The 12,094-nt window shown below is 42.3% G+C and overlaps 1 protein-coding gene across 1 annotated transcript in view; it reads right to left on the bottom strand.

Moving 5' to 3' along the window:
- Window positions 1-1,016, bottom strand: part of tmcc1a (transmembrane and coiled-coil domain family 1a) — a 31,471-nt gene extending 30,455 nt beyond the window's left edge. The window contains exon 1 of the mRNA XM_070909958.1: window positions 330-1,016. Coding sequence (XP_070766059.1) covers window positions 330-1,016 — 687 coding nt within the window. The remainder of the gene's footprint in view (window positions 1-329) is intronic.
- Between the last annotated feature and the right edge of the window lie 11,078 nt (window positions 1,017-12,094).

Here is a 12,094-nt window from a genome sequence, read left to right as displayed (position 1 = left end):
GTGTGTATCTATATGTGTGTGCATGCATGTGTTTTGTGTCTGGCCTCAGCCTCAGCTTAATGCTGTTTTGGTCATAAAAAATATCTTTGCACTCCATCAATAGACGGCACTGGGTAAAATCAGACGGCAGTAATGACATACAGCAGTAAAAACCCTCTCTCTGCGTTCACAACAAATACAGCAGGGACTGTTACATCAGCAGCAAGGTGAACCTCAGCTTTTGATTGACAGTTCACTGGCAAACAAGGCCTGACACCAGTGAAAGGGTAAAAGAGACACATCGATCAGCCTGTGTAGTAATAATACGATTCACGGCTGCTGTCACTTACCCTGTCCGTCTCCTCCGTGGACTGGTACCCTGATGACAGCACCACATCGCCCCCAGTGTATCCAGGGACGGGGCTGCTAGGTGTGGTGTCAGTGGTGGAAGAGGAGCGTGGACGGCTGGTATGCTGTTGTGGATCGTGGGTGTTGCGGCGGTGCGGGGCCTGGGGGCTGCCTCTCAGGAGAGGATCGCGGTCTCCGCTCCCAGATCCCGACCCGGATCCCTTACTGCGCCGGCTCTGCAGGCTGGTCCCACGCCTCATCGTGCCCGCAGCGCCTGAGCCCTGGCCAGCTGCAGAGGGAACCACAGGAGCAGAGAGGTGGTCAGATTCAGGACAGCAGGGCCCCGAGGCATCCTCAGGGGCAGAGGGGGGGGTGCCACCTGCTGAAACTACAGAGGAAGACGAGGAGGAAGACGAGGAGGGGATGGTGGAGCGAGAGAGGGAGAGGCGTTTACGCTGCTGCTGGAACAGCTGTTTCAGTCCCTGGCCAAGAACCCCCATGCTCTCCCTGGCGTTTTGGCTCATCTTACTGAAGGAGGGGTGCTCTGACTGGGATGAGGCCCTCTTCAACACTGGGCCTTGTGACCCCCTTGCCTCTCTTCTAGCTCCAGGACCTGAGCTGGGGCCCACCCCCTCTGGCTCCCTTTGACTTTCATCCCCCTGCTGCATACGACCCTGCTGACCTCTCATGAATAGCCGGGTGAAACTGCCCTATTACCATTAAATACTCTGCTAACACTTCCCTCTCTTCCCTGTCAGACATGCAGAGGGTCAGACCAGGACAATGACTGAAGGAGAGAAGACTAGAAAACAGTAGAGTACAGTAGAGAACAGTGGGAGTAGAGATGGGACTTTCTGATGGAGGGTTGGATCGGCTCAGTGGTGGTCAGAGGGATGAATCCAAAGAGGGAGCATGCATCTTTGATTCAGGAACAAGTAGCCCTGCTGGTCTAGCACAGAGAGAAAGGAGATGAATTATGAGAGACTGGGATGTTTCCTAGATCCAGTGACATGCAATGAATCTGCATAGAAGTACCAAAATAAATGTGCAACTTTGAGATTGTAATTTAAAAATAACATAGGATAAATACTGCATCAGACGGGCTGCCTCTGTGACGGCTGTGTCAGGCCTTTGAATCATTCTACATTCAAATAGGCCGATGTTTCATGAGCAAATACAAGTAAAAAAGGAAAACAAGCTGGGTCCAGGTGATCTTTGTACCAGCATGATACAAAGATCACAAAATGATGCATAAATTAATTCAAAAGTAAGCAGGTACATGCAGGCTAAGAAAATAAACAACAGCCTGGAGGGGGATGGAGTCAGAAAGGCACAACAGGCTGGTAGAATAAACTAAGAGGATGCAGAGAAGAAAGGGAAAGAGATAATGACTCACATCAGGAGAGGAGAAACCCACCTACCATCAGCCCTCAACTGTCAGCCTAGTGTGACTCACTCTTGTGGATAACCTGAGAGGGAGGTGGATAGATGAAGGGAGACAAATAAAGAAAAACAATAGAATCATTTTTAAGACTCGAAACTTCAATCTTCAATGTACTCACTGACCTCAAGATACTCAAAAAATCAGGCATATCATTCTGTTTGCAATCAATAATCATTCACACTGTGAGCTGTGAACACGCTAGGCTTATTGAACAGAACATGTGCGATATTGTGTGACACAACTTTGTGTGTGCGTTTGTGTATGTGCTCCTTCAGGAGCTCATTTAGTGTCCCCAAAGGCATCCCTTCCTTGTGGTGGTATCAAGAGACAAGGGTTTCCGCACTAGAAACAACAGATCCAGTGTCACAAACACAGAACACAGAGCATGAACGCCCCCCGCAGCAAACACTGCCTGACTGAATCTAAGTCAGTGACAAAACCAACAGAGTGGACACCAGATAACATGCAAGCTGTCTTCCTCAAGAAGGAACCTTATTGGTGGAAGAGTGATCACCTCAGAGATAGACCCACAGACTGACAGGCAGTCAGCCTGAGCCTCCCTGCAGCGTCAATAGCTTCTCCCATTGAGGGCAACAAAACAAGCATGGCAGGAACATTCAGAGCCCTGGGGAGGGACGGTTACATACTCAAACCATACTCCTTCAGCCGCACTGTCAGGTAATTTAGAATAACACAAAGTTGGACACATGGGTGCACACACTCACATACACACACTTCTCATAACTACAAGAATGTCATCTACGCAACTTAAGCTGTGACAGGCTTGATTCACATCGCTAAGAATACAATCAGCTGTTCAGTTTTAAACTCCAGGTGCAGAGAGAGAAGGAGAACGAGCATGAAGCTACTTGCAGGTAGCATATCGCTTTACACAATGGCCACACTGTCACTGCCAAGAAAAGGTGCATTCATTCACATAAACACATTCACAGCAGCTTTCACTTTCTCCATAAGCTGATCTTAAATCTGGTCTTGCCTAATCTTTTCTGTTCAATAGGCAGATAGGCTGTGTGTTAATATGTTGGTGCTAATCTGATAAATGCGACTGTTGCCTGCCAGAGAGTGGGAGCAGGTGTTGAACAGGTTCACTTTAGTCACCTGCTAGCTGGTTGCTACTGTTAGGCAGTGCCTGTCATACTAATAATAACACAGCTTCAACTTGGTATTTTTACTGATTACAGCTGGGCAATGAATCCTTCTATTTTAATATTTTATTTTGGCAGAAATACATAGTTATCATAATACAAAATTCTGTTGCAAATACTCAACTAAAGATATCTCTCAAAATATGATATGAGGGAAATCTGCTTATGACAATAATGAGGAAATGTTTAAAAATATGTATGCATAATATTACCACAGGGTTCAATGCAATACAAGGCAAATGCTCTTATTTGACAAGATTGAGAATCCGTTTCTTCATAGACCGAATCTAATTTTAGGTGTCAGTTGTCTTCCTTTCTTTCTTTCTTTCTTGAAGTATCTATGAACTTCCTGTATGACCATAGAAGGTGAATAGCCTTGCAAACACGTGTAATATATTCAAGCACACATGCATAGTTGACTATGCATGCATGCACGCTCACACTGAGACGGCAAGTGGCCTTTTTCTGGCAGTTACAGTGAAGTATAATTGATTATGATGGGGCACTGTGTTTCTGTTGTTTCAGAGCTGGTGAGTGGAGGCGTAAACTTAAGATAATCCTGTCCTGAAGCAAATACTGAACCTGAAGGCCTATCCCAACCCCGGTGCGCATCCCTCCCTCTGTGTCTGTAAATCCCCTCCTTCATCCTCAGGCTGATCCCAATGCTGGATTGGAAGTTTTCTTGATTGCATACGGTTTATATTCAAACTAAATCCTCTTTCAGGAGCCTTTAGAGGACAAAGCTTTATTGTTAGACTGGGTGTGTATGCTTGTGTATGTGTAAGAGGTCATCTTTGTTAAATTTAGGCAATGCTTGTCGTTCCACCTTGATGAGGTGATGACGCAAAAGAACAAACACCAGATGGATCTTTGAATAACAACTGTCCTGTTATGACCCAAACTACTTTATTTCACCACATTATACTACCCTGACAGTGCACCAAAATACTACTGCAAAAGACTGCACAGTTAAGCATGCACCAGTTAGTTCTTCTGTATGAAACAGGATATGCTCCAGACAACTTTACGGACACTTGCATCAATCTCAGAAACATGCTAGTGAATGAATGTATTTGTGTAGATATATATATATATGTATATCAGTGATTATAATGGTTATCATCTGTGACAGTCTGGGTCAGCAACCTCAGTGAGTCAGCATGTTTCTCAGAAATTTGACAATAATGTCAAAGGTGAATTACAAACAACCACATGGACAATGGCCTCTCTGGAACCGTGGCACCCTCACTCATACTCTTGTATACATACACAAACACACACACATGTCCTTGTCCTTAGCTCTGTAGCTCATTCCATTCAGCTGAGCTGCCAATCGTCCAGTCCTGCTGTCATTGTCTTTGGCCAGCTAAACTAGAGAGATGGTGAAAGCTCAGCAGAGATCTGGCACTGGCAGACTGGAAAAGAAAACAGCTCACACTGGCAGTTTGTAATTTTGCAGACAGTGACAAGCATGTGTGAATTAATATGATGGATCCAAGATCCAGTTTAATGAAACAAAGAGGATAATGTGATAAATACATAACAACAATCGTTTTGTTTCTTTCACTTCCTGATTTCTTTGCTCCCTACTCTGTCAAGCGCTAGTGTTTAACAATGAATCATTATATCACAGCTCTCTGTAAATGTTCACTTTAGCTCTCTGGATAGAAAACAGCTGCAGCACATTCATTCAGGCTGAAAGATTATATTGATGAAGAAGTGTCACTGAACTGTTCTAAAATCACATCCATTATCATTATTGAACAAAGACGACAATCAAAGGTGATTATTTAAAAGGAGATTAAGCCACAGAGTCACAATGGTGAGGGTGACAGCTCAAATCAGCACTGTGTCAGTAAAGTATTATAGCCTTTTCAAGCAAATTTTGCCATAGTAACAGTAGTTCAAGACCAAATATCTGATCACTGTTTCTTCTTGACTGTTCTGACTTGTAAATTTACCCGCTGTGGGATGAATAAAGTCTAAGTCTTGAACATAAACAAAGTTGAAAAAAATAAATAAAAGTTGGAAACTGGGCATGACCAACACAAGCAGAGGTCAATCTGGCCTGTGCTCTTTGGCACTGAAGAAGCCATGTTGTTGGTCATTGCTGAACATACAGTCAGTTAACTCAAAATATGACCATAGCTTAAACAAGCCCGTGCAGTGTTTCCAGAAGAGTCTGAGAGCTGGCGTGGAATAGACCACTCTTTGTTCCCTCTGAACCACACACAGGCCCATCGCTGCTCTTTGTGCTGTGCCTCTTTCACTGACAGACACACATCAATAAGAGGGGAATTAGGCCAGAGAGTTCTGGCAGCGATGTTTGTGTGTGGGTGCACGCACGAATATGTGTGTGTGTGTGTGTGTGTGTGTGTGTGTGTGTGTGTGTGTGTGTGTGTGTTTTTATCAGACAAACACAGAAAAGGAAAGAGAAAGAGAGAGATAGCGGGAATTATATTGTGTGGAAATGTGCAAATGTGTATATACATATACTGTGTGTGTTTGTGTGTGTTGTCTTTGACCGATGGAAACTGAACTATATCTCATTCAGCAGCTGCATAATGACAGCATAGGCAGGAAACAGGAACAATCGTTATTGTATTTATGTGTGTGTGTGTGTGTGTGTGTGTGTGTGGCGGGGGAGAATAGCAGAGTTGTGTCAGGTCTGACAGTGCAGGAGATGACTTCAGCATACTGCATAGAGTTTGATAAGAGACACAACTCTTTGTATCAGACAAGGACAGAGAAAGTGACAGAAGAGAGACAGAGGGAAGGCAAAGGCATCAGTCCAAGGCGTGTCTCGCCTGGCCGTGTCGGGTTCAGCTTGGACGCTCAGCACAGAGTGTGTCTGAATGAGGAGGTGAATGGCAGGTAGTTCCCTGACAGAGGCAGGCGCAACGCCCTATTGTGCAAGATGAAACCCACAGGGAGGACCTGATGCCAAAAGTTGCACTGAGCTTTCCAGGAACAAGACAAACCAGAAGACACACAATCATTTACTACTACAACATGCGGGCACAAAAAAAGATCACACCTCTGTGTTTTCTTAATGACACCACAGACTTATATTCAAAAGCTGAAGAATGAAAAATGTTATCTGCTTGTACAGCTGCCAAGAATACTGTTATTGGAGACTGACTCACACCTGGTATCTGTGTAACACTTTTTCCAAAATATCTTCAATCTTGAATTTCTATGACCGCTATAAGGCAAAACCTTCAAGTGTGGGTGTGGAAGTTTTTCTTACCTAAATGTTTCTGGTTTCATTTTATCTCTTAGGAAACAGGAGACCATCTGTAACTACATCCCTCGTTAACACCACCCACTCATATTGCTGTGAAAACCAATAAAAATGTTGATCACAAAAAACTAATACACAATGTACATATGCACAAATATACTCAACACACACTTACACAAAGGGAATATAGGGTGTGAAGAAAGTCTGAGTCATCAAAGACTAGACTACCTAACAGTGTGTAAGGTGGGAAGCTGCAAAGATAAAGTAACAAAAAGACTTAGCTTATCTAAATTTCATCTCCACAGAGGAACTATTGTGTTGATCTTTTATGGTGTATATGGCTGTAAATATCACACTTATCGGTGAGGTATAGGTTGTACAGAGGGGTTGGACAGTGAACAAAGCAGGTCAGTGAAGTGAAACATAACTGAAGACTGGCTAAGAGTCATCAGGCTGCATGTTAAACATTATGTTGTACGTTGTTGAGTGTTTACTGCATCTGTGCTCAACACCACAGCAAGTGTCCTAATGAATAATTCACCATGTGCATGGAACTGACACTGGTCCATGTTGACTACAACAACACTCAGCTCAGACCTAATGTGACCTAGTGGAGAGTAGTGGTATTGAGGATATCATTTTCTTGCTGTTTACTAGTAAGACAGACGTTCTCAAAACGGGGTTTCCAGTGGACAAGAAATTAGTAGAGTATGTAATACATTTCAAGCCCTGCAAAGTGGCCCTTCGCTTACTAACCTGATCGGTGTTTAACAGTAGCCAGGCCTCCAACTTGGCCAACATAGCTCATATTCCACCAACTCTGGCAGGGCATCATCAACTGTCAAGTGTCAACAGGCTGGAAACCACCTACACACCAGCTGAAATCTCATACCAGAGAGTGTGTTAAAGGCGCACAGACATAAGGAATGGAATAGGGAATGCATGTCAGGGTCGACACACACTTTGTGAGACTGAAGAGAGAAACCTCCAGGGTTATCAGGCCATAGGGCATCTGGCTCTTTGTGGTGCCAACAGGTGAGAACAACTTTACGCAGTCAGATATAAATCATCCTCATCGTCACCTATTTAAATAACTCCTCAGTCACATCTCTGAGCTCAGGTAACCAGACACCTCTACAGCACCACTAGGGGGGTTAGTGGGAATCAGCACATCCAAGCTCTGGTCTTGAAGCCTTTACTATGAGCATGACATTCGGCTCAACACGTAGACTGTGGGTCAACAATATCAAGTCTGCCTGGGAGAAGAAGTTGAAAGAAGATATTCCTCTTGATCTCCAATACTTATTATCTACTCCGCCATCTAAACACAAGAAGACGTAAACAAACTGATCACAATTATGCAGTTTTGTGCAGAAGGCAATATCTATATTGTATCTATATATCTATATCTATAATATAATGTTTGTCTGAAAAAAAATCAACAGTCCTCCTTCCGTGCAAAAATGTATTAAAAGTTCATCTGGAGCTAATACAGTGGACAAATCAAGTGGGTATCTTCTAAAGAGGGAATTTTATACAAAAAAAAACGTAACTTACTTACTTGATCTGTCTAACTGTTGAAGCCTCATAAGCTTCAGATAAACTTTGGAATATATTTTTGCACAAAATGAGGACTCTGGATCTGGCCTTTTTAAATGTTCATATGTGCCCCTGACTTTTGTTTTAAGACAGAAGCTATCCTTCAACACTAAAACATGGACCTCAGCCCTGTATTAAAGTGCAAACTCTTGTGACGCTGTGACCCCTGCTTCTTTTCTGCCTCTGTCTTCAAACAGGAGGGAAGCAGGCAGCTCGTTGCCACTAGAAACCACAGCTTTTATAAAGGAATTTCACCTTCATTCTGGAAGTGTGGGAGTCAGTCTTACTGGAGAGAATAAACCCAGTCTGTCCACAGTCACAGGATAAGCAGGATGGTACAGCCAAACATTGCACTTGTACATGTTTCCTGATGGCATTGGCAAACACCTCTGATTGCAGAGATGAAGAATGATTTCTGTGGCATCTAAATTAAGATGCATCATGCCACCTTTGCTGCCCTGTGGGCTTTTAAACAGCAAAGCCCTGCTGGAGAAGGAAGAAGGTGAGAGAGTGAGAGTGAGAGAGAAGGAGGAAAGGGTTTCCTCTCTGAGATACCACAGTTCCTCTTTAGCAATGGCTGGCCTTTAGTTGAGAGAACAAATCGCTGCCTGAATGATGCTGAGATTTAGACTCCAAAGGGCAAAAAACAGATTATCTGAAGCCCTTTGAATCCCTTTCTGAACATTTTACATAATTTGTTTGGGGGGGAAAAGGACAACAAATTTAAAACTGCAATCCATAACTTTACGTAAAACCACAACTGCGCGAAACACTGGATGATGACGTATCTACTGGCATGATGTGGTTGTTTCACCTCAATGTTGTTTATATGAAGTAAAATTGACCACGATATCATGAACCCAATGAACAATTCTCAGTTGAGTATTGAGCATCTTCAATAATGATAAATATGACGTTTACATGATTTGAGCTAATAAGTGCTAAGTTATCAAGTTTTTACTCCACTTTCACCCACAGTTTTGGTATGAGCAATATATTCTGTGGTGCATGCCACTGGTGACACCAGGATATACGTAAACAGCCATGTGCCTCCTGTGACACACATCTGTCCAGGTCCTCTTATCAACCAGAAGGACTCTAGTGCAGCAACAAAGACAGGATATCTCACCAGCGTCCCACTGGCAAACACTGCCTGAGGTACCATAATATTGCCAAGAACTGAACCCAGGTCTTTGCAGTATATCTCTGTCTCTACAGTACATAACATATCATAGCAATCATGCATTAGGCACTAAACAAGAGAAACTTGAAAGAATTCTGAATATTTTCTTAACATAATGATTTCTTAAATGTTATTCTGTAGCATCCATTCATCCTTCTTCTATACCACTTATCCTATTCAGGGATGCAGGGGGGTGAAGCCTTTGCATGGCATACATTTGGCGAGAAGTCTGGTATATTTATGGCCAATTTGCCTAACCTGCTTACCTTTAAATGTATGGAGAAATCAGAGCGTCCAGAGGAGATGTATTATTATTATTTAAAAAATACTATAATATACAAAATGTCATGATGATGGTAAAAACAAATGAAACTATGATATGTTTATAACATGTTACTGTCAGGCAGAACAATAATTCATGCATGACATGAAGTTATTTCACTTATTGATTCACTGTGTTATCTATTACAACCTAATTCTAAATTATATATAGCCAATTAGACACACATACCTTGTTGTTATTAATGTAAATGATCAAAAGATTGCAGCCAGTCTACAGGAAACTTGACAACACACACAAGTAAAACTACACTGTACAATATCTACCATCTTCAACAATAGCAAGCTGTGTTAATCTTGTGATCTGATCTAAGATAAGCACATTCATCACATCCTATGCTGTAGTGCTACATGAAGCTCAAATCAGAGGAGGCAACACCATCTTTAGACACCACTGAGTTCTATTCTATCTGTACACATCGTGCACGCAAACACACAGATATATACACAAACACACTGCACTCGTACAAAGACTCTCAATTCTAAGCTGAGCTCCTAACAGGGGAGGCACAATGTGAGTGCAGCGGGAACAGGAGGAGGAGGAGGAGGAGGAGGAGGAGGGCAGCGTCATCGTGGTGGTCTGACCGTCGGAGTGAGACATGAATGGCTGCGTTAGCAGTGGCCTGAAGGGGCAGCCAAGCTCTCAGCCACTTAGCAGAGTATGCTGAACAGATAGTGGGATATATCATGTCATAGCGGACCCTTCCAACCCTCTACATGTGTATGTACTATACATGCAGTGTCAAAACCACCAGGTTATTAAAATGGTCAGAGATGGAGGAAGAGAGTAGAGTAAGTAGATGAAAACAAACCTTCAGTCCATAATCATGACGCTGGAGTGGATTTCCTTCATTGCAGAGGAGATGACAACCTGCTACATCAGGTCCGCAGGTCTTCAACAAAAAAAAAGAGAAAAAGTGAGATGGAAACTGTAATCCTTTAAATGCTTCCTTGGCACACTGTACTCTCTGCGTCTGCCTGCTGTATGCCTGTGTGAGAGTGCGTATGTCTCTGTCTGCCTCCCAGACACTGATAATAACAGGTTGCAGAAAAAAATTCTCCTCTGTGAAGAATACTAAGCATCAGATGTAACAAGGCTGCGGATGTCCATCCTTACCAGGCCATGAAATGTCTTTGGCCCATCAGACTGCATTAGCCAGTTGAGACTAAAATAAACCCTGTGAGGGTTTATTACAACTTGTGTACATTGCAAGCAACTGACAGGGCCCTGGCTAATATCAGAAGCCACAGAGACACATCAATATTACAGCATCATAGTAAATAAAAACAAAGTTTCATAGATTAACTGGAAATAAACACCTACTCATAACTTTTACTCTGCTCCAGAGTCCATGACAAACTAGAAAAGTCTTAAAACTAGAGGTTAAAATAAGAGCAAAATTCCCATTTCCAGATGCCACGAATTATATATGTGTTTTTTACTGTTTATTTCCTACTAGATAGATAATGAGACAAACCTGTTGTACATAACTGCAATATTCTACAACATTTTAATTATTTTGTTATTGAAGTACTACAGCAAAATGCCCGCATATGAATACTATGATGACACCACACGACTGTTACGAAAGATAAGTCTAAAAATTCCCTATTGAGTAACACATAACGTACTTTTCGCCCTGTAGAATTAAAGGAATAACAGTCTTGTATGTTGTAAAATTACGTGAAGCATTAAGTGTAAAGCTAAAAGTGGTGGAAATGTTTGTTCAGTGCCAGTCGGTGCTGTCAGTGAGTAGCAGCAGTGTGTTAACGGACTCAGGTTGACAGTCCCGTTAGTGTCATTGTACAGAGCTGCTAATACGATGAAATATCTACCTCGACACTCTAACAGCCTTTCCTCGCGGCACAGGGACGCAGCACACATCGCACACACGCATGAATTGACGGTGAAACAACCGAAAAAAACAAAGTAAAAATATATTTCACACTTACACGGGTGATAGCAAACTGTTAGGGCAGCCACAGACGTTCAGCGAGAGGTACCCCTCCTCCGAGGCAGTGGAGTGCCGTCCCTCCGCCTCACGGCCCGCCCTCCCTCCACATGGTGACGTCATGACGCCCGACGTAACATAAAGTGTTGGACCCAAAGATTGTGTTGTGGTAAAACCGCTTACTCGTGTGTTTGTACCTCTGGTACAGATATGGAAAAAAAATCCTTTCAGAAACTACTTATCACATACGTGAGAGTTTAGCTTTACCCAGCAAGCTAATTAAAGCCTGTGCATAAAAATAACAATGTTTTTTTTTATATTATACATATTTATATATACATATATAGACCAAATGATTAATAACTTAGTCCAGATAGTAATTGGCAGATTAATCGATTATGAAAGTAATGTGTAGTTGCAACCCTGTTTCCCTTAATTTAGGATTATGCATATCATAACCTCACTAATAGCTTTACATAGCAACAGTCCCGTGGTGCAATACTTTAGGCCTTTTAAATAAAGTTGATGAATCTTATTTTCAAATACAGGAAGCTTACAGTAGATTAGGACATATCATAGTACAGTCAGCCAACTGACAATTCAAAAATTAGAGCACCTGAAATGAGAGACAGCCATTATGGCTTGAGAAAAATATGTAAAATAAACGTATAAATGATTAGCACCATTTGCAACAAACTTTATTTCTCTTGGCTAAATCTGCACACAATGTGAAAAATACAATGAATAAAACCTGACTGAGAAACAAAATTTGTGATCCTTTTTTTGGTCAAACATAATCACATGGCTGACCTACTTCATACCATTTTTGAAAATGAGAAT

The sequence above is a fragment of the Enoplosus armatus genome, chromosome 8 (genome assembly GCF_043641665.1).
Source record: "Enoplosus armatus isolate fEnoArm2 chromosome 8, fEnoArm2.hap1, whole genome shotgun sequence".
In the NCBI taxonomy this organism is placed as follows: Eukaryota; Metazoa; Chordata; class Actinopteri; order Centrarchiformes; family Enoplosidae; genus Enoplosus; species Enoplosus armatus.
This window is presented reverse-complemented; position numbering and strand designations above follow the sequence as displayed.